General features: G+C 40.7%; 1 protein-coding gene across 1 annotated transcript in view; it reads right to left on the reverse strand.

The window, feature by feature from the left end:
• The window catches only part of dpr8 (defective proboscis extension response 8), a 132,102-nt gene that overhangs the window by 15,024 nt on the left and 95,738 nt on the right, over window positions 1-21,340 (reverse strand). Inside the window, exons 5-6 of the mRNA XM_017139798.3 lie at window positions 19,833-20,002; window positions 739-949 (exon numbers count right to left, since the gene is read on the reverse strand). Coding sequence (XP_016995287.1) covers window positions 739-949; window positions 19,833-20,002 — 381 coding nt within the window. The remainder of the gene's footprint in view (window positions 1-738; window positions 950-19,832; window positions 20,003-21,340) is intronic.

Consider the following 21,340-nt stretch of genomic DNA (forward strand, 5'->3'; position numbering starts at 1 on the left):
GCTGTGGACCAGCAAGAGGATGGTTAAGATGGCTAAGATGGTCGCAGAAGGATGTATGTGCACGGCATACAAATTGGCGGCAGTTTTGGGGGCACACTGAGCGAAATAACGACGCGGCTTGATTAACTTGCCAAATGGGTGAGGGGAAGAGGGAGGGGAAATGGGAATTAATACAATAATGGCGACAAGCCTGCCTATGCCTTTTGTATCGACCCCTCAATAAGCCACAAGATATTCGGCTTGAAAGGAAACTAAAGCGAATGGAAAGCTCTCATTGAAACGTGATATTTCATATTAGAATGCTTTTGTTCTTTAACAAAAGGTACAACACAACAATTTAACGGAAATTAAAATTTTAAAACCACTAATAAAATATTTTAGATATTCTTTAGTTGAGATCAATATTAAATTTGATTTAATTTTGATTAATAAAATCAAACCGCGTACCTTAATTTTTAATTTAATTGGAAAGGCTCAAGGAATTCAGTTTTCTCAGGAAACTTTAAACTTATTGATTTCAAGGCAAAAATAAAATAAAACAAAGATATAAAAATAAAATACTATTTGAAAATCACTTTTTAACTTCGAATTGGGTGTCTAAAAGTATACAATAATATTATGTTTAATCCAAAAACTATATAATTTTTCACTACATACTTTTAAAGACATATTTTGACATTTAAGAGCTTTGGTTTCAGCTATTTCCGTTTATATTTCTTAACAGCTAATCGCACTCACCAACGATGTTGAGGTACACGGAGTGTCCAATAGGGGGCGTGGTCGATATCTGGCACTCGTATATCCCGGAGTCCTTGCGCTGCGCGTAGCGTATACGCAATGTCCAGTCCTCGGCGTGGGGCGAGTGCATGGCCTCGAAGCGCTGGTCGGAGGTGTACGTGTAGCGGCCCACGGTCAGCAGGTGTATATCCCTGTGCCGCACCCAGGACACCTGCAAGGACGAAAAGGAAAAAGGAGGCTTTTAGTCCAGCGGCTGGCGACAGGTGAAATGGGGTGGCGGGAAGTGGCGAAGAGAAGCCTCCAAAGTGCAGCGCCAACTGACTTTTGGGGCTTTTAATAGCGTGCTTAGTCATCGATTTGACTCCTGCTGCCCGATTACAGGACACTGCGGAGCACATCCTTCCCGCCGCACTCACACTCGCACACACACAAGCCACCGGAGACTGTCGTACGACAAACAATTTAAATGCCAAATTGAAATCGAATGTGGCTGGACCAACGCTCTTGCACTGAAAGTATTTCTATGCCTAAATATATGGTTTTATAATTAAGATAGGAAACAAAATATTATATCGCTTTCTTTATATTTACCATAACTAGAAAACAGTCCGAGCTAATTAATTACAGCTTAAACAATAAATATTTATTAGTTACTTATTATTCCTGCTCCACTGATCTTTAAATAATTTTCCTGTCCGTTTTTACTCTTTCTTTTAACGTTTTTTATTTTCAATATCTTGCTTATATTTATTATTTATTATGATTTATATTTATTAATTTTCTGAGCTAGTTTAATAATAAATATTTCTTATTTATTTATTAGTTTATTATAGGAGTAATTTAAATAATACATATTTATTATTTCTTTATTAATTTCCTGCTTTATAATACTATTAAATATTTGTCTGTCCCTTTTTATATTTCTTTAATATCTTGCATTAATATTTTTTTTTATTTTTTTAATAACTTTTGCTTAGTGTTTGATTGCTGTTTAGCTTGTCGAACCGTCGTGGCCCACTGCCTTTGGTGGGACTCCCCAATAAGTCCCGGCCAACGCCTCCTCGCTCCTGCATGCTCTTTGAGTTTTATGGCGAATACCCAACCCCCTCGACGGCTCTTAACTGTTGGCCATAATTACGCGCCGCTTAACTCGCTGCCAGGGGCGGGGCAGAAGGGGGGGCGGGGCGACAAATCAACAAACGCATCGCATTTTGGGTGCGGGAAAAAGGATTCTGGGATTTTGGGTTTCGGAACGTTGACATCGCCTGTGGTCTGCGGCAATGGCGCGAAACAATCGCCGGGCTGCCGAAAAATGTGTGTGCGTGTGGATGCGGGGCCGCCATTGAGGATTTGGGATTTGGTATTTCGGATTGTGTTGACTTTGTCCCACTGCCCGCATTTACATACTACCGACGTACCGACGAACCGACGGGGCTGACCAACATGCACGGCCACCCATGGACACACGCCTCGCTCTCACCACTTCAGCCTGGCTTCTGCATGTTTAAATGCGAATTGGAATCGAAAATTTTGGATGATCGGGAATCGGGATGGGAGATAGGGAGCAGATGTCCCCCTGTCAGTCTGCCTTTTCCCTTTTCCCTCTGCACATTTTCATATTTCCTGCTTAGACACACTCGAAAACATGCACTGTGATAAGAACTTAGGTATTTTAAATATTTAAAATTTTAATTTTAAAAATATTATTTAAGTTTCCTTAAATGACAATTGAACTATAGAATTGGTAATTAGTATTTCGGATTGTTGACTTAGACCCGCATTTACAAACTCCCGGCGTCTCAAAGAACCTAAATCCATTTAAAATATTTAAAATTAATATTAATTTAATTTGAAATATAGAATGCAAGAAATACAACTTTTCTCTCTCTGCACAAACCCACAACGAAGTGAATTCGTTCTCTACGCCCTGCCAGTTGTAATTATTTTAAGGGACTCTCCCTGGCTTTGCAGCCTCTTTCGATGTGCAGCATTTAATTGTACTTTTGTTTCAAAATTCAGTTTACTCGAGAGTTCCACTCTAAATCACCCACACACCCACACTCACTCACCCAATGGGTGGACATATATTAGTCCCTATGATTATTTGTTCCGAGCTGCTGGTTTTATGCATTACCACTAACGATGGCAGCGTGTTTGAGTTTGTTTTGCTCTGGGAATTGAAAATCAGACGGATGGCAGAATATTGAATATTGATTTAAGACTGAAATGCCAGATCTTTAATGGTTATGCGCTGATTTTAGATACATTTTCCTTGTTTTTACCATATTTTCGTTGTACTAATTACGTAATTAGCTTCAGGGGAACCGCAATTCGCATTGCATAGCCTGTATTTAATTATAATGCACTTGCAACGATATGAATAACCCTAAATTTGGCATGTTTGGGCCATCATTTCAGGAACTTTTTTCTGTGTTTCCTATATTTTTCTACGGCCATTTAAGTATTTTTGTTTGGTTTAGTCATTACGCAACACAGTCTGTAATTATTTTGTGCGGCTTTTTGGGTCTGTTAATGAATTTGTTGTACAATTTGCACGCTGCATTCTGGGCATTCCAATTGCATGTGAAGGCAATTAGATAATTACGACAACATTATTAGCAAATTAATTTTGATTTTATGCGGCGGATGCCAAACGCCAAAAAGAGGATTGTGCATTTTGTTCCCCCTGTTTTCCCGCTTTTCCGCCTTCCCACCCGCTTTTCCACCCATCCAACCCACTCTTATATAAAGAGATATTCCCTCTGTTTTCCGTACAATTGCAAATTGTGCATTTTTGTTGCATTGGCGGCAGGCCAAATCATTTGGCAAAGGAAATGTGTGAGAATGTAAGTCGGGGGACTGCGATTGCGATTTTGCGAATGCGACTGCCTTGGCCCATTTAATAGGGCCAAAATAAATGCCCGGCAATATAAATTAAATAATAACCAAAGGCATAAAATGCCCTTTAAGCGAACTTGAATACCTTAAAGGCAGAAACTACAAATTAAAAATCAATAAATATTCATCAAATCCTCTAGATTGCCTTTGGAATACCAAGGCAATCGTTTGAGCTGATAATCAAAAGCTACATATTTTTATTGTAGCCAAAACGAGAAGAAAAACACAAAATATTTATGAGTAAAAGTGGAAAATGTAGAGGGAATCTCTCACAAAGTTCTCCATCTTTCCATTGTAATTGGCGAAAAACTCAAACTCACTCACATACTTTACTTTTGGCAATCCTTGAGCTCGCCAAATATTGTTGTGCATAAATTTGATTGCATTTTGATTTCAGTCAGATTTGCTCATCCTTCAAGTGCTCATCCCTTAACCCCCTTTCCGAGCTCCCTTCATCCCTTCATCCAAAAAGCGAAGCAATTTATGGTGCTCCAAAAATGATTTCCGCCGCTCAGTGCTTCAAAAATCGTAAGGGGATGGTTGATCTGAAGCCATTATTGTGTGCTACAATATATACTCTCTGAAACCAATTCAGATTCCGATTCCGATTCAGATTCACTTCGACTGCAGCAGCTGCCACAATTTCGCGTTTCTGCTGTTTTCCGAGGCCCCAAATGAAGTGACCCCCCTCGGAAAATCCCAACCCAATTCGACGACCCTGGCTAGCAGCACGGCATAAAAACAGTTGCCGGTTTACAGCCATTTCAAATATGCCTCTGGCTTTTTTGGCATCCATTCCTCCGCCTCTCTCCGCCCCCTTTTGTGTGCCAAAAAAGGGGGCGTGGCCCCTGGCAGGCGAACGAGGCGAACAGGAAGCAGGAAAATCCAACAGCAACAGCAGCAAAAAGCAGCAAAATGAGCAAAATTATGAGTGCAGAATTTTCTAATTTAATGTGATTATTATTTGCACTATCTTGCCTGCGTTTCGCCGGCTTTCGTTTCGCCGGGCTCAATTTATTTAGCGCGAATTTCTGGCCAGCATCACGGAAGTGTCATTAGTCAGGTTTCTGTGCCATCGGAGGAGGAGGGATATGGATGAGGGTGAGGGTGGGTGGTGGGTAGAGCATCGGGGGACTGCAACTTGCCAGCAAAATATTTGCCTTTAAATTTGAAATCAAATTAAATGGCAGGCAAACACGTGAAAATGAATTATATATTAATTGCATTACTTTTGAAAGTGAGTTGTTGATGTGGGTTTGAAGGTTTTAGTCAAAAGAATTAAGATTAAGTTAAATAAAAACGTTGCATTTACAGAATAATCAGTAATAAATAAAAAGTATAGATAACAAAAATATTTAAATGTAGAACCCAACATCACATAAATTAAAATAAATAAATAAAAAAATTAAAATAACACAAATTTATTTTTCTCAACGTTTTAAGTATTAACTGAATGATAAGGAATAAATTAAAATAAATCTAGCAACATAATCCAGCAACTAAATAAATAAATAAAAAATAATAAAGAATAGAAATTTATTTACATTCAGAGTTATACATTTTTTGACATTTCAAAAAACCTAAATAAATAAGAAATAATAACGAATAGTAATGTATTTAAATGCGGAGTAATAAATTCTTTTCGTCTGGAAAGCTTGGAATTGCGTAAGGAGGAATGATAATTACAGCAAAAATATGCTTTGTAAATGGCAATCATCAAATAAATTCCCCTGTGAGCCAGCGAGAATCACGTTAATCACGAGTCCCCGGGAAGTCTTAAGACAGTTTTTCCCCCGCTTTCCCGCTTTCCCGTTTCCCCGAGAAAAATGGCCGGAATGACTTGTGAGTTGGCTGTTTGTGCTGTGTCTGTTGTGTATGTTTTGTCTGCTTTGTGTGTTTTGTATATTTTGTATGTGCAGGTGGCGGAAGGTCGAAGGTGGACCTGAACCCCAGGTGGGTGGGCACTGATTGGCACTTCATTTCGACTGCAGTCGGACTCCCCAATCAGCAACCTCTCACGTGCAGCAACAATGGCAACAATAAACTAAGCAAACAACTCGGGGAAAAAGGCGGGAAAAACGGTGGGAAATTCGCAGGGTGGGAGTGAAAAGGTAGAGCTCCTCCTTGCCTTACATATTCAAAAGCAAGGACATCTCATAATTTGCGCTCGTTTCCATCGCCTCCCAGCTTCCAGCGGTGCAATATAAACCAACTAAAAAGTTTCACGCAGCGCAAACTTTAAGCTTCCCACGGAACCTAAAAAGAACACCCTGGATTTTGCAGAGAAAAAAAAACCACGGGGGGAAGGGGGGATAACAAAGTGTCGCCGGAGCAAAGAAAAACAAGCAGCGAGCAAGGCGTCGTGGAAAAAACTTGTCAGCGCGGCTTTGGGGACGCATGAAGCACATGCCGCAGTCCCGATTCGACTAAAGAATTCCCCCCGAAAAGCCCCCTCGAAAACCCCCTTTCCCAGCCAGCCAATCATCTGAAGGGCGGGATGCCGAAACCTCCTAATGTCCCTGTTGTCCGTGATATGTGTGCCACCAGAAAACAAGAGGGTATAAGGTGATATTCGGTAGTCGAAACATTAAATACCCTCCAAGGACATTTCATAATAATAAATACTAAATATGATAAGATATGATAAATATATGATATGATAAATATAATAAATATTTAATATGATAAAATATAATAATTATATATGAATTTAATATTTAGTACAAAAGTAACAAAGAATCTAGCTAAAAATAAAAATAAAATAATTAAAATTCTACTAAATATATTTTAAAATGTGGAAAATACCCTTTTTAATTTTAGTTAGATTTGTCTAAGATTTCAAAGACTTTTCTTTACCGCTGTGAAACCTTGGCAACCACTGCGAAAGTCGGGCGTCTTGAAAGGGTATTCGAGGCGAAAGGAGAAAGGCGAAAAGAGAAGCCAGACCAGAAATCTTTTTGCACCACAACAAAAAGCTGGTTACGGCGACTTTATCGGCGCTCCGGACGGAAAACGCAGCGGACAAATCCAGTGCAAGGAGAAAAAGGCGAAAAAAAAGCTTTAAAAAAAGTGAAAGAGCTGTGCTCCTCTCATCCCGCCTGAGTTTCCCGAGTTTCCCTTGTAATGCGATTTTCATTTCTTTATTCGCCGCTGTTATTGGCATTTTCTTATCGCTGTTTTCCCGGTCGCACTCTTCATTCATTTCAGTTTCGGAAAACGCAGTGGGAATCAGCACGAACTCGGTACCAACTTGGTCTCAAAGCTAGAAAACTTTCCAGGAGTTCGCAAGAGTTGGCAAACAAAACTACAAATTTTCTCCACTCATATTCAATTGTCAATCAATTGAAGATGTATGAAAAATATATGAAAATATCTTTAATATATATAAAAATATGAATAAAAAAATACTTTTCTGTTAAAACCTTTATATTTCCATTTAAATCTTAACAAAATGCACAACATATTTTGGTTAAGTCATAAAATTCGGAGAATATTTCCCAAATTATTGCTATTTTCAACTAATGGAGTAAAAAGCCTTCATCAACTTGGTGATAAACCCTTATCAGTAACTCAGTAAACTGGCTCAGCGCGCTCAGCTCAAGTTTATTTGACTTTGGCAATTGAAACCTCGGTTTCCTCGGTTTTTTTTGCTGCTGCCGCTGTTTTTTGTTTTATTTTTCTGGCTTTTCGGCGGGGCGCCGCAACTGATGTTGGGAAATTTGGTACAACTACAGGGCGCAGGGAGGAAAAAAGCAAACCAATTTGCAGCCACCCCAGCCACAAGGCTCCTCTCCCTCCCCCTGGAATCAGCACTTGGTGGGATGTCCGGGTTTTCCCGGCTGCATGTTTATTTATTTTCACTCCGCCTCGCATCGCTTTGTTTTATGCATGTCGCGCATCCAGATCCCCGCAAAAAAATAACGATGGCAGGAGGAGAAAAGCGTGCAAAAAGCCACTTCCGGCACTTACAACGACACCTACGCATGGCTACGCCTGCCCCTCCGAAGGATTTTCGCCGCCGCCTCTGTTGCTCACTTTTTGCAGACATAACCCACTTTTTCTCCACATTCTTCATTTACTTCGTGCACTGGCAGAAATTCGAGATGGAAGCTAGTAGAAAAATATATTTGCTAGAAAGCGGACAGCGTGTGACCCCTGTTTTAATGCTACTGCATTTTAAAAATATTTTAGGGAGCCATTTCTTAGAAAATCTATCTATAAATGGATCTGAAAATAAAATAATTTTTGATTTCTAAATTCCAGTTATATTTATTTTTTCCCAGTGTCTTATACCAGTTTGGAATTCCAGCTGCTGCGGTGGCTGTCTCTTGTCACCGCAGCAACAAAACTACCGAGTCAAGTCGAAAGTTCGGCACGCCCACCGCTTAGCCCACCGCCCATCACCCACCACCCTCCCAACGCCCATTTAAGCTAAAAAGTAAACCAATTGTTAGTTTTAATGGAATTTATTGGGTACATATTTGCTAAGCACAAGAAATTGCTTGTGAACATTTGTCGTCGTTTGGTTGATTTAAGATTAAAACTTTTGTAAGGGCAGTTTTTAGGGGAGGGAAGAAGAAACCCCTATAGAAGATGGAGGATAGAGGAGGATGCCAATCAAACCCAGTGCCTCAATGACATTATTGCTTTTAATTTATTTTGAATTTCTTGCTGGTGTCCCTGCCTTTTCGAAATCCCGAAATCCCCCATAACCATCCGAAATCCCCATCCCCATCAGCATTTCCAGCATCCAACATCCAACATCATCCAGTGTTCTTTTCTCTCCTTTTTTCCTGTTGTCGGCTCTCTGTTAAAAGTTTTCATTACTGTTTGTTAGTTGACGACGTCGCTTTTAGTTAGTAAATGTCTTTCTGTGGGCGGTGGGTGGTAGGTGGTGTTTGGTTGGGAGGGGGGATTGCTTTTTATGATTTATGCTCGACCAAGTTTTAAGACAGCTTCACCAGCAGCATGACAAAGCTTTTGTTATGCATCTTTTAATTTGGTCAATAAATGTCGTCTTGCCAAGGGACTTTCCAGGGAAAAGGGCAGGGAAAGCAGGGAGAGCGGGGAAAGCGACGGTTTGATTAGGCCATGGGTTTATGGGTCGGGATAAATGCCGTTAGGGCCAATTTGCTCGAACACGTTCACTCATTAGTTTGCCTTTGCCCATCTCCTCCGCCTTTAAAGCGATAGAGAACGAGAGATTGGCCTTGTCAAACAATGGCCTTGAGGGACCTGGGGTCACTTGGTGGGTGGTGGAAGGTGGGTGGGGATAAGGTCTCCCATCTCTGGGGGCTGTCCCTTTTCTTTTCTGGGAACTGCTGTCCCTGAATTTTGGTCCCAAAATCAAACAAGTCTCAAAATCATATGTGAGAAAAGAAAATTAGTCCCTAATTAAATTGAGAAATAAGGCATTCCTACACAGAGAAAATTAATCAACTAAAATTACATCTACCCATAAAATGTGCAGCTTTATGGCGCATTTGTAGTTTTTGTATGGCAAAATCCATGTCGCAGTTAATTCGAATTCGATTGACAACTAAAATAAACACAGCCCAGAACTGTTGACCATTTTCCCTACATGGCATCTGTAAATACCTGAACAGGTCCCCCTCTTTGTTCATTGAAATTCCCCCCCTCGAAAGCAATTGTCGGCGGTACTCGGTGCTCATGTGCCGCCGGCACTTTGCTCAGCCTGTTGTTCAATTATTTTACAATCAACTTCTCTGAAAACATCAATAGGTATCGCCCCGGGTGGATCGGCACAGCGTGGGCTGAACTGAACGTGCCCCTGTCCCTTTTCAGTTGACAATCTTATTGTTGCTGACATCGCTGCACAGTGGGGCACAGAGAGAAAATAAGTGTATTTGGCATTAACAACAAAATAAAAAAATAAATAAAAAATATATTAATAAAAGAATATAAGTGAATAAAGTAATAAATTACAAGAAATCTATTTGCTTAAAATAATGTAATTTTAGGTCAGGAATATAATAATTTATGCTTCTGTAAGTATAAAATTTAATACAAATTTATATGTTTTTATATTGAAAATTAAAATCTTAAATGGGAAATTTGTTTTTGATTTTTTCCATTTTATACTGATTTACTCAGTATTTTTCCGAGTGCAGTTTGTCATCTGCCTGAGTTTCTCGCTGAGGGCTCCTTCTCGGGGCGCACCTTTTGTTCGGCCGCTGACGACGATGCTGATTATATCGAGTCGCTGCCTCTACCCCCTCCTTTAGCCCCTTTCCCTCCCCCTCCCACACCCACTGGCCACGCCCCCCGCAAGGTCGCATTTGTTCCACTTATTCCACTTGAACGCTTCGTTAAGAGCAAACTTTCGCTCTAATGTTTTTCAGCGCTTTTCTTTTGTTGCCGCCGCTGAGTCGAACTGCTCGAAATGGCGGCTCACGGTGGAATGTTGCTCGGAAATACGGGGAAAACTGGGGAAAACTTCTCCGCGGCAATTGTCGAGGACAGCAGGACATGGGGACATCAGGACGGCAGGACATCGGTGCAAGGAGGCGAACATGGACACCAACACGAACACGTTCCACGTGAAGCCTATCAAGTGTAAGTACAGCCAGTCGGCCGACGAGTACACGAGGCAAAAACTTATCTAATTCCAAATTAATCTGGCGGAAGGGAAATTGAGAAGATTTATGCACCCGGAGAGCTCAGAGAGCACTCGAAAATAAATTATTCGGAGCACTTATAGTTCGGTCTTTTGCTGCTAAAATTTGTAGTGCATAAATCAGTCTCCTTTTGAAATATTTGATTAATTTAATGTTAAATTTATATCTATCTTAAAGATATATAATTTTTATTTACCTATATCTATTTAAAATATGTTATTATAATTTCGTATTATATAAATAAGATTTATATCTAATTCAATTATTTAATTATTATTTATATCAACCCAAAATGTTTTTGAAAAAATAAATATTTATTTTAGCTAAGGTATTTTGATACCGATAATGTGATTGAAAATCCCTTTACTCAGCTAAATAATTGTAAAATGATTAAATGCAGCAAATTAAATGAGACAAATAAGCCTGATCCCCGTCTGCTCTTTTTTACCAATTTGTTCTAATTTAATTTGAAGCGGCATAATCCCTATTATACCATTTTTTCTCCAAGTATAGCTGGATAGGCGGATGGTGTGGATTTGGCAGCAAGGTGAGTTGGATGGCGGCTGAGACTCCTGCGGAATGACAACGAAGCGAGGCGACCTTGCTTAGCGATGAGTGGGTCGGCGTACGTGTTTCGCTTAACGCTTAGCGCTCCGCCTCCTTGAAGGACCTCCTCCCAGGACCTCGTCCAGCGAGTCCCCTGCATTCCCCTCCCCCCGAAGATTAGCCAGCGATCCTGGGAGTCAAGCCGAAAGCGAAGCGCACTACGGAGCGACATTGACAAAGTTTGCACAGAAAAAAAGGATGTCTGAACTGACAGCCAAGTTGCCGCTGGCGACAAACGGAAATCACCTGCAAGGACTCGCCTTCGTCCTTTTCGAAAGGCGGTCTTTGCAACAAATACTCCCAACGCTGTGCTCAACTTTTATGACAGTTTTCATTTGCTGCCGCCGCCTCCTGATTTTCCTCCCTTTCCCCATTTTCCCTCTCCCATTTTTTCCACCCATTTTCCTGTGGAACAATCCTTGCGGTTGTTTCGGTTTTTAGTTCCCAGTTTCCAGCGCAATGCGGCCGCAGTTTTGTGTTTATACACATCGCATTGCCTTTTTTTAGTTGTTTTTTTTTTTGTTCGCCGTGTAAATGTTTTACGACAACATTGCCTTTGACCGGGCCAACTTAAGAGGGGTGAAGTCAAAGGGACGGGAGACGAATGCCGCTGACAAGCTCGTCGTGTAATTTATGATTTATGCCATTCGGACTGACAGTCGCTGGCAATATAATTGCGATCCTTTCCCCTTTCCGCTTTTTGGGCCGAAACAACTCGCCAGTTGTCGTGTGCAGTTGCTGTGGAAATTCCACTTCGTTTCGTTTGACTTTCGCCTTTTGAACTGGAATTAAACAATTAAGTAGCCAGATTCTCACAAATCAGTCGTATGGGCAGCTGCCCAGCTGGGCGAAAGTTTGCATTTTAATTTGCCTTATTTTTTTTTGACTTTTAAGGGGAAATATAAAAATATGAGAGGAACCATGGGGCTAAAATAAATTATAAATTATAAATATAAATTAGTATATTTCCGGAATAAAGCTGGAATGAAGCTAAGTTCTGTATTGGATATGCAAAACCACTCTTCGTTATGCTCACTTTTGTTTGTTCAAATCATTGTGTTTCTTATTTGGGACTTCCTTCCTCTTGTTTTCATCCCCACTAATGAAGCAGAAGTTTTTTGGTGCCAAGTTCACGTTTGAAAGCTCCTCAAGTGTAAGTAAATTAGAAAAGGGTGAAAAACTAGTCACTTTCCCCGGAAGGCGTTCAAAATCGTTGAATCGCAGCAGAAAAGAGAGTTTTCCGGAGCTTCGAGTTCGGTTTGGGCCATTGTTTGTTTGGGGGCTTATGCTTTGGTTACTTATTTTTTTCTCTGCCCATTTCTGTTTAATATAAATAAAAGCCATAAATAAGATGCACGACGGCTGTCGGAAAAGCGACTGGGAAAGCGGAGCACGTAGGGAAAATGCCGGGAAAGTCTCGCCGACCGGAGATTTTCCTTGAGCCTGATTGGCAAGATGGCTGGCAGTCGATTGGTCCGAAAGATGTGTTTAAGCATGATTGATTGGGCACCTTAACTCGATAGCTTCGGTAAATGTCCGCTAGGTGGAGCTACACCATGGAAATACTTTAGAATGGAAGTTAGGATCTGTTGATTTCTAAATTTCAAAATATTGCCAAGTAATCAACTGCTGATTGAAAATATCCTAGTATTAAAGTATAGTATGATTTATTTTTGGGATATTATTTATGAGAAGTCATTTAAAACTCGAAAAGCAGAGGGAAATCTGAATAAATATCTGTTAACACCTTTGATAACTTCCATTCGTTACAATCCGAAATCAAATACAATTTGGTTTATTGACTTGCAGTAAATGTGAGAATACACCACATAGCACACCATTATCTATTTGCACAGACCATCTAGAAAATCTAGAAAGTAGTCATTTGGGGCACTTTTCCTTCCCTTTCCCTTTCGATTTTCCCCCTCCTCTCATCGGTTATTCCGTTGACCCTCGCTCCATTTTCCTTGTTTGATTCGAAGCCAAGTATGCTAATAAAAGGTAAGCAAGACAGGGCTGCACATGTTGTGCTGAAAGCTGAAAGCCAATAAATATGCAAAGATATCGAAATAGCCCTCAAAGGGGGCGTGGCACTCTCTTACCTGCCCCCAGATACAAGATACAAGATACACCTCATACATATCATACATACCCCATATGGCTACGCATTTTTCGATGCGAATATATTTTTGAGAATGTGCCGCCTGTGCGTATACGTATTACGTATTTGTATTTGCTTTAAATCACTCATACGCAACGTTTTGCATTTTGAATAATTTATCATTCTGTTGGAAAAACGTTGAGGAGATGGAAATTTATATATGTACGTATAGATGGTAGCTGAGCGATTGCGACTGCAAGTAACATGAATTTTTCATATAGACACGCAAAATATTACTCATACGACCCATCGGTCACACAAATTGTCTCTGCCGAAGGAGATAAATATGAAATATGAAGATTTCGGCGAATTTCAACGGGGAATTAGCATAAGAAGGCCATCAATGGCCTGCGCGATGAATTTATGGTTAACCAAGATTGTTTGATTTGCCCTCTGCTCCTTGTGCTAATGACACTCGCAGGACACGTTTCGCTTCCAGGATGCGGCGGCAACAGCTTTTCATAAACCGCAAGTGTCCGATCCTAACGAGCTAAACGGTGTTTCAGGGGGTTGAAGGTCCTTTCCGGCAGGTGGTTGTTATCCCTTGTTGTTCGCCCTTCCCCCTTCGACTGCCGACTGCCTTGTGTTTTCCGGCTTCAATTGCCGGTGGCGTCGAAAATTCGTAAGCGAAATTGAATGAAATTGCCGGGGCAACAGCAACAACAACAACAAGAGAGAGATGAAATAATAATAATAATAATAAGCAGCGACTGCTGCCCCTTTTCCCTTTTTTGCCCTTGGATCAAGGCACGTAACGCAATTTCGCTTATTTTATTTTTTTATTTAAGCTGCGGGCCAGGGAAATTGTATTTAAATGCCGGGATGGCCATCCAGCACCTCAACCTCTGACCTGCCACATTAGCGGGGTGTTGGGAGGGTAAATAACACGATATACACGATGGTATAGGGGTTGCAAGGACCCTCGGGGGCAAGGATAGATATAAGGTGAAGCAATCACCGGGCACGTAAATCAAAAACCATTGACGAAGATAAACGATGGCAGTGGATGTGGAAGTGGATGGGCCTGGATATCTGCATACATATGTCACCTGGCAACCCTGGCAAACACCCGACAACCCTCTCACACTCACTCTAATTGCCGAGCAGCCCGAGCAATTTATTATGTATTATTGGGTTTATTGTTTACTGCTGTTTGCTGGCAGGAAAAATACATCAGGAAAAGGGAGAATTCGATGGGGTATTTGCATATTCATTAATCGTAAATGGAGTAATGTATTTGTTCTATTCTGGTATATTTATGGTATATTTATAATCTATTTTTGGTTTATTAATGGTATATTTATAATCTATTTTTTGTGTATTAATGGTATATTTTATATTTCTATATTTATTGAAATACCTATGATACAAATATTTCAAATATAAATATATATAAAAAAATAAATAATTAACTTAAATTACTCAATTAATTTCGATTTTCCCACGTGTAAAACTCAGAAAGGCTCAGGAATTCGCGATGGGATAGGGTAAGCACACTTGAGATCATTAGCTGGTTTTCCTTTGTATCAGAGACACATTTTCCGCGACATTTTCACCGCGTTGCCCCTGCCAGCTAAGTAAATGCTGGAAAATTGACAGCTGACACAAAGGCAGACAATTGTTGTTGCCGCCTGCGCTTTCCCATTTTTCCGTTTTCCGGCTGCCATGACAGTCGCTCAGCTTTTCGACTTTCTGTTTCGGTTTCGCTTTCCCTTGGATGGATTTTATGTCAGCGCGCCCCGTGAAGCGCATAGCGAAAAATATTAAACATTTCTTTGATTGATTTGCTTTTAGTCTTGGCAGCAGGGTGCCACGCCCACTTCATCTACCTCCTGCCGCCCCTCAAGCCCTCAATCCTCAAAAAAGCGATGACAACACACGAGAATGTGATTTTCTTTCAGCTAAATAAATATATAGAAATATATTTTGATTTTTCGATTGAGGGGGCGGCGCTCCACCGACATCTTCGCATGGGCGTGGCCTTGGGGGCGTGGCAATCGATGTGTTTAAAGGATGTTCAAGGATCCACGCCCCCGAAAAAGAAAGAAACTTGCGCCACCCTGGGAAAAAGTGATTTTTTAATGAGTCCCCCGACTTTTAGCCGACTGAAGTATTAAAACTAATTTAATGAATGCACTACGAATTCCCTTTTTGGCACAAAGAGGAGGAGGAGGTTCTCAGATTTTTTTGGGGGGAAATGGAAACGGAATGGGAATTGGGTTCATTCGGTTGACATTCTTAAACTTTTTCTCCTCTCTCTTTTCGGGCAAAAGCCGAAACGAAAGTTCTTTTTATTCCTCCTCTCGATTCTGGATTCTTTTGCTCGTGAAGTTGCTTTTAGTCCTGTGCCGCTCAGCAAGCAAACAAACAAACAGACAGCAAAGGCAGGCAAAAAGCGAGTGGGCGTGGCACTCACACGTAGAGGCGGCGAAAAAAGAAGAACCAAAAAAGTGGAAACGCAATTTTTATTTCTGTGCGTGGAGCAAAAGGCTTTGACTTTCGCCAAAAAACGAATACAACTTTCACCGGAAGAAAATGTACTCTTAATTTAAGCAAATATATTTAGTATTTTTTTTAAATAACAAAGGTAGTTTAAATGATATTAAGTTTAATACTTTGGTGAAATTTGATGAAATATTACATTAGGCTTTTGAAAACAAAAAAAATTAAAATAAAATGAAAAAAAAATATATGAAAAAACAGAAACAATAATATTATTTAAATTAAATATTAATTTTTCAAATGAGCAACTAAATAAACTATTTTTTCCTGTACCTCCCGTGCAGATAAATACTTTCTTTTTTTTAAGCCCACGTATGAAAGCGAAACGAATTCGCATCGAAATCACAGTGGCGTCCACCTGAGATGAAAGAGGGGTGTGGACGGGGGTGATGGACCCACTGCGGTGTGCAATCGCAAAACAAAAGGGCAAAGATTGGATGGGGAGTGCAAAAAAGAAGGATGCAAGGACCCCCGGCGGAACGGGAACGGCGGAAACGGAACGGAAAAGGCAAAGGGAAAGGGGAGTTGGGACGCAGCGAAACCTCACACGCTAAATTGCATTTTCAATTGTTTCTCGGGGCCAAAGGACCGGATTCCGGGGGCTTCGGTGGGGCAGGCGGGCAGGCAGGTTCGGTTACAACTGGCAGTGACAATTTACTTGTAAAATCAACCGCAACAATTTCAATTGCAGTTGCCCAGAAATCGACGGGGGTCGCACAACCCTCAACCGCCCTCAACCGAAAAAACCCCCCCTTTACAGTGGTTAAACCACCAAAAAGCCTTAACAGCGAGTTTCAAAAAACTAGCTAGTGATTGAACTTAAATAAATTAAGAAAAATATGTAGATAACATGTAGATAGTATGTATGTCGATAATATGTAGAGTCTAAATTATACTAAATTTATTTCCTATCCATTACTTACAGTACCTGCTGTGCTTGTTATTTAGTTATTGATTGGACATTAAATAACATACAACAAGCACAAGTGCTTAAGTAAGCTAAGTACTTCTCCTGAGAAAACAATCACTTAAAGTCACTTGAAAAAGCATCCAAAGACTAAATCGATATATATGTTTTTGGAGTGCCTGTGGTTTTTCACCACTGTACTTGGACTACTGGACTTGGACTCCTCAGTCATCATGGTCACGTTGTCGTTGTCGTTGTCGTTGTTCCTTCTGTGGCTGCGGTCATTGCTCAGGGCATTGGCAATTCAATTGATGCAAATCGATGCGCACTCCACACATGCACATTGTGTGTGTGTGTGTACACTCCACACACACCCTCACAATTACACACTAATGAAGTACATGCAATGAGAATTTGAAGCACCACCTCCGCACCCCCAGAATTACCACCCCAATCTGCAGCCATTGGCATTCTGCGGTGTCGAAGGAGCCTTGACTTGCGGTCGTCGCCTTTCCAAGACCGCAAATGACATGTTCCTTCAGTCAGCATTGCCACCCACCAGGCCACCCCACCACCCATCAAAAACCACCCACGCAAAGTTAAGTGGAGGCTTTGTTAATAAACACTCGGCTTCGGTTGCCACCAAATCGCGTTTGCTAATGAATGGCAAAGGGAAATTTTAATGTCGCCTGATTGCCCGCATTCGGAATCTTCTGCGAATTGGCTTCAAAATGTGGAGAATATTCAGTGCCAGAGACTTAGTTTCAAGTGGGGAAAATACTTTTCAGCGGAAATTTATATAATGTCCTCGTAATTACTTTTGAAAATATGGCATTTAAATTTCCTATTTATTAGAGATTTTATAATAAAATAACAAGGATTAAAATTTTGTCAAAAATGCTCTTGTTTAACCGTTTTTCAGCCATAATTTCTTTATTCCAAGGCGCACAGCTTAAAGAATAACCTTTTCGAGCAGCTATCGACAAAAGCTAACGATTCCCATCACTTTTGGGAAAATAAAAATTTTCACTAATTTTCGAAATTTTTATAAGGGGTCATGATGTAATTTTTTGCAAAAAATTACAAAAAATTAAAATGTCTAGATTTGAACGCAAATCGATTCACAATTAAACTACGAGTTCAAAAAGGTATGAAACTCCATTTTTGCGCTATTATTTCCCCTATTTCGGCAAAAAAAACTAAAATTTTAGGGTGAAAAAATGGATTTAAATTTTTGACAAAAATATACTTTTTTTTGGTTTTTCAGCAGTAATTTGGACATTTATTGTTTTGCATAAAAAAGCCGCTTGAAAATTGTTAAATCGCATGGAAAATGGCTGCCATCAAGGGACGTGGACAAAGACATGTGCAAACTGCAAGTTCGAGGACTCCGACTCCCTGAAAATGGAACTTATTCAGTCTGCGATATAATTCATGGACCAACATCTTCTGAGTAATTAGGCGTCTGGGAGGAAATCAACTGATATCCGAGGAACGGGCGACCGGAGTAATAAATGGCCAGCTGCTCGGCCTGTGATTAATTACACAGTATTTAGCCAGCTCATCAGCTTCGATGAATCGAAAATGGACCATGTGGCAAATGCATATATCACGCTGGGAATTTGGTAAGTAATACGGCGCATATGTATGAATATTTGGGAACACAAAACAATAAGTCTCTACTGAATTCTGGATTTATGCCAGTCAGGTAGTAACTAGTTGTTGGTTCTCAGTTCTCGAGAGTAAACAGAACCAAGTAATGGGAAAGCTAATTGGATCTTAGACCGAAGTAATCGGTGCGGATAAAATAAGTTTAGTTAATGGGAGAGGCTGAAGCAAAAAACAAATAAAGTAAATGCTGTAGTCGAGCACCTAGAGCACTCAGTAACTTGACTGCTTGCATAATTATTATTATTATTTGCTCATAACTTCTAAGTAAATGGTCCGACTTTAAAATGTTCTTCTACGTTTCGATAGATATTAATAAACACAAACAAATGGCATTTGCACTATTAATAAATATGTTAAGATGAGTGCGCCAGGCTTTTTACTCTATGAGTAACCTTAAAGATCTCTCGAAATAAACCGCTCAAAAATTCCCAAAAATTTAAGCCAAAAATAAAGTTTTAATCAAATAATTTAGAAAGCTCACACAGCAACTAATCTCCAAGCCTTTCAGTTGGCTTTTGGGTGAAAATAACACGGAAAAAGGAAAAGTTTTGCGCCATCACAACTGGAAACCAGAAGTGCAGAAAAATTGGAAACAAGTTCTGACAGCGGTAGCCGTGTGACTTTTGATATGAAATCTTCTAGTTGGTAATCCGATAGTTTTCTGGCCGTCAAGGAACAACAATTAACTGGCGAATAATTGATACCGAGACGGCACTGTACTTAATTGACGCTTGTTTGCCTGTTTGCGTTTCGTGAGACTCGTAATTAGGTGGACGCGTCCGAAACTGAGCAAACTGACGAAAGACCGAGTTTTCCGGTGAATTCCAACCCCTTTTCCATCTCCATCTGCGCGTCATTCATTCACTTTGTCAAACTGAAATTAAAACGGGAAGCAAACTTTTTTTTCGGCTTTTAGGCGGCTTGTAGGAGGAGGGGACTCGAACTCGCAGGACTCCTCGCCACTCACCTAATAAGCCAGCAAAGCGTAAAAATTTGCAAAGTTTTATGGCCGCTCGCGACACTTGAGGAAACTTGCTAAAAGGCGGGGGATTCGTCGTCGTCCGCGATTCACTACTCACCATTCAGCATTCACGATTCACGTCACTCATACGCAGCGTTGTGCGGACCGAAACTAAAAATGAACTAAATGCAACTGCAAATGAAACTGAAACTGAGAACTGAAAACTGAAAACTGCAAATGAACGGAGTGAAACATTTGCAACGCCTTTGTTTTGGCATTGTTTTCTGATTTCGCTCGCCGGCTGCCCGAGTTGAAAGTTCAAAGTTGAAAGTTTAATTTGCTAATTGTTTAACAGCTGCAACAGCAGCAGCGCAACAGCAGCGAAATGCAACTGCATTTTCCATTTTCCAGCTGCATTTTCATAATGAAAGCCCCGCTTTTCACTTACAACTTTTCGCTCGGAGGGCGAGGCTAAAATCCAAACCAAAAACGACAGGCGACAGCTGCCTTCGGCCACGCCCCCTCCCTCCTTGAAAGGGGCGTTGGGGGGCTTCAGGGGGCGTGGCATGCTGCAGCTGCAGCTCTCTCGCCGCCCTGTCAAGCGTAACGCCTTTTGACAAGTTTGCCCGGCGAAAGTTTTACGTGTTTTTTCTTTTTGGTCAAGTACTTTGAAATTATTATGCACAGCTTCCACTTGCATCCGCATCCGCATCCGCATCCCCACATCCCCAGATTTTAGTGCGTACTCACCGTGCGATTGCCCAAATTCTTGACGCGGCAGGTCAGCTTCACCGTCTTGCCCACGAGTCCCGTGATGTTGGTGCCGATGGTCGTGTCGAAGGTCGGTCCTCCGGTTCCGGGCGTCGGCAGGTCCTGCAGGAAGTCGGTGAAGAAGCGCTTCGAGGCGCCCTCCGTGCAGCCTGCAATTATAATTACGGGAGATGGAAGAACAACATTTAGTTGGCAGCTTAAAGTGTCGGCGAACTGAGGGCTACAAGTATATTATAAAATAATTTAACCCTTGAAAAAAGGAAATCCCAGGAGAAATTGCTTGACTCCCTATGGTTCGTTTCGAAATGTAATATTTTTATTTGAAAATAGAAAGAGAATTCAAAATGATACAAAAGTCTTGTAAATACAGTAGAATATTCGGAAATATATAGATACAATTAGTAGCAGGCCGAAGCCCGTAAGAAAATATAATCCAAATGTTAAACAAAAGGAGAAAAAATTTGTGAATTCAGAGGATTAAAAGCACCCTCAGCAAATGTCCAAGAAATATTAGGATAGAAAAATGTCCTGTTTATTTAATTTTTTTTTATTTTGTTTTTTTTAAAAGAAGTTTGGAAATGGATTTCATCTTCACATACATTTATGGCTTTTCCAACCGACTGCTCCACAGTTAACTAAACCATCCATTGTTTTCGAGTTTTCGAGTAACATAATAATAGCAATAACGAGCTGCTAGGCGACATGACAGCTATGACAGGCTCATGTCCGAAATAACGAAGAGCCCCCATTTTCCGTTTTCCATTCCCCGATTTTCCCCGAATGACTTCGAAATGACAGGTGGGCCGTGGGATGGGTGGAAAATGGCTTTGTTATCGGATTTTATACCTCTTCTAAGCTTTTGCTGCACCCTTTTTCCTGGAAATGCATTCGTGTTGCTGTCTCGTGTCTCAAGTAATAATTTAAAAATTAGTACAAAAAAGAAAAACCCTTTGAGCTCTCTTTCTCGCTGCAGCGGAAAACCCAAAACCCCCGGGGGGCATTGAAAAATGCACTTAACAAGTGTTGTAAGTGCCCCACATATCAGTGTGTGTGTGTGAGTGTGTTTGTTTGATGGTATGGGTGTGGAGAGAGAGGGGCGGGGAAGGGGGTGTGTTTCGAGGGGCGTGGGAGTGTAATGCCTAGCCAGGGCCATTTGTTGACAGCGTCATGTGGCGTTAATTGCCACTTTACAACGAGTGGCAATTTGGAGCCGATCGAAAGCCGGCTCCCTCTACACACTCACACACTCGCAACTTCCACATACACACACACACATATATATATATATATGTAAGCAGACCCTACAGGACCAACATATGTATACATTTACAAAAAAATAAGAAGAAAAAAAGAAATAACATATATGGACACGCTGCGAAAAAGCTATCACTTCCTTATTGCCATACCCATTTCTCAAAAACATTGCAAAAACCAAGAAAAAAATTGTACAATTTAGCATATATGTATACACCTTTTTCTTATCATAT

The sequence above is a fragment of the Drosophila takahashii genome, chromosome X (assembly GCF_030179915.1).
Source record: "Drosophila takahashii strain IR98-3 E-12201 chromosome X, DtakHiC1v2, whole genome shotgun sequence".
NCBI classification, from domain to species: Eukaryota; Metazoa; Arthropoda; class Insecta; order Diptera; family Drosophilidae; genus Drosophila; species Drosophila takahashii.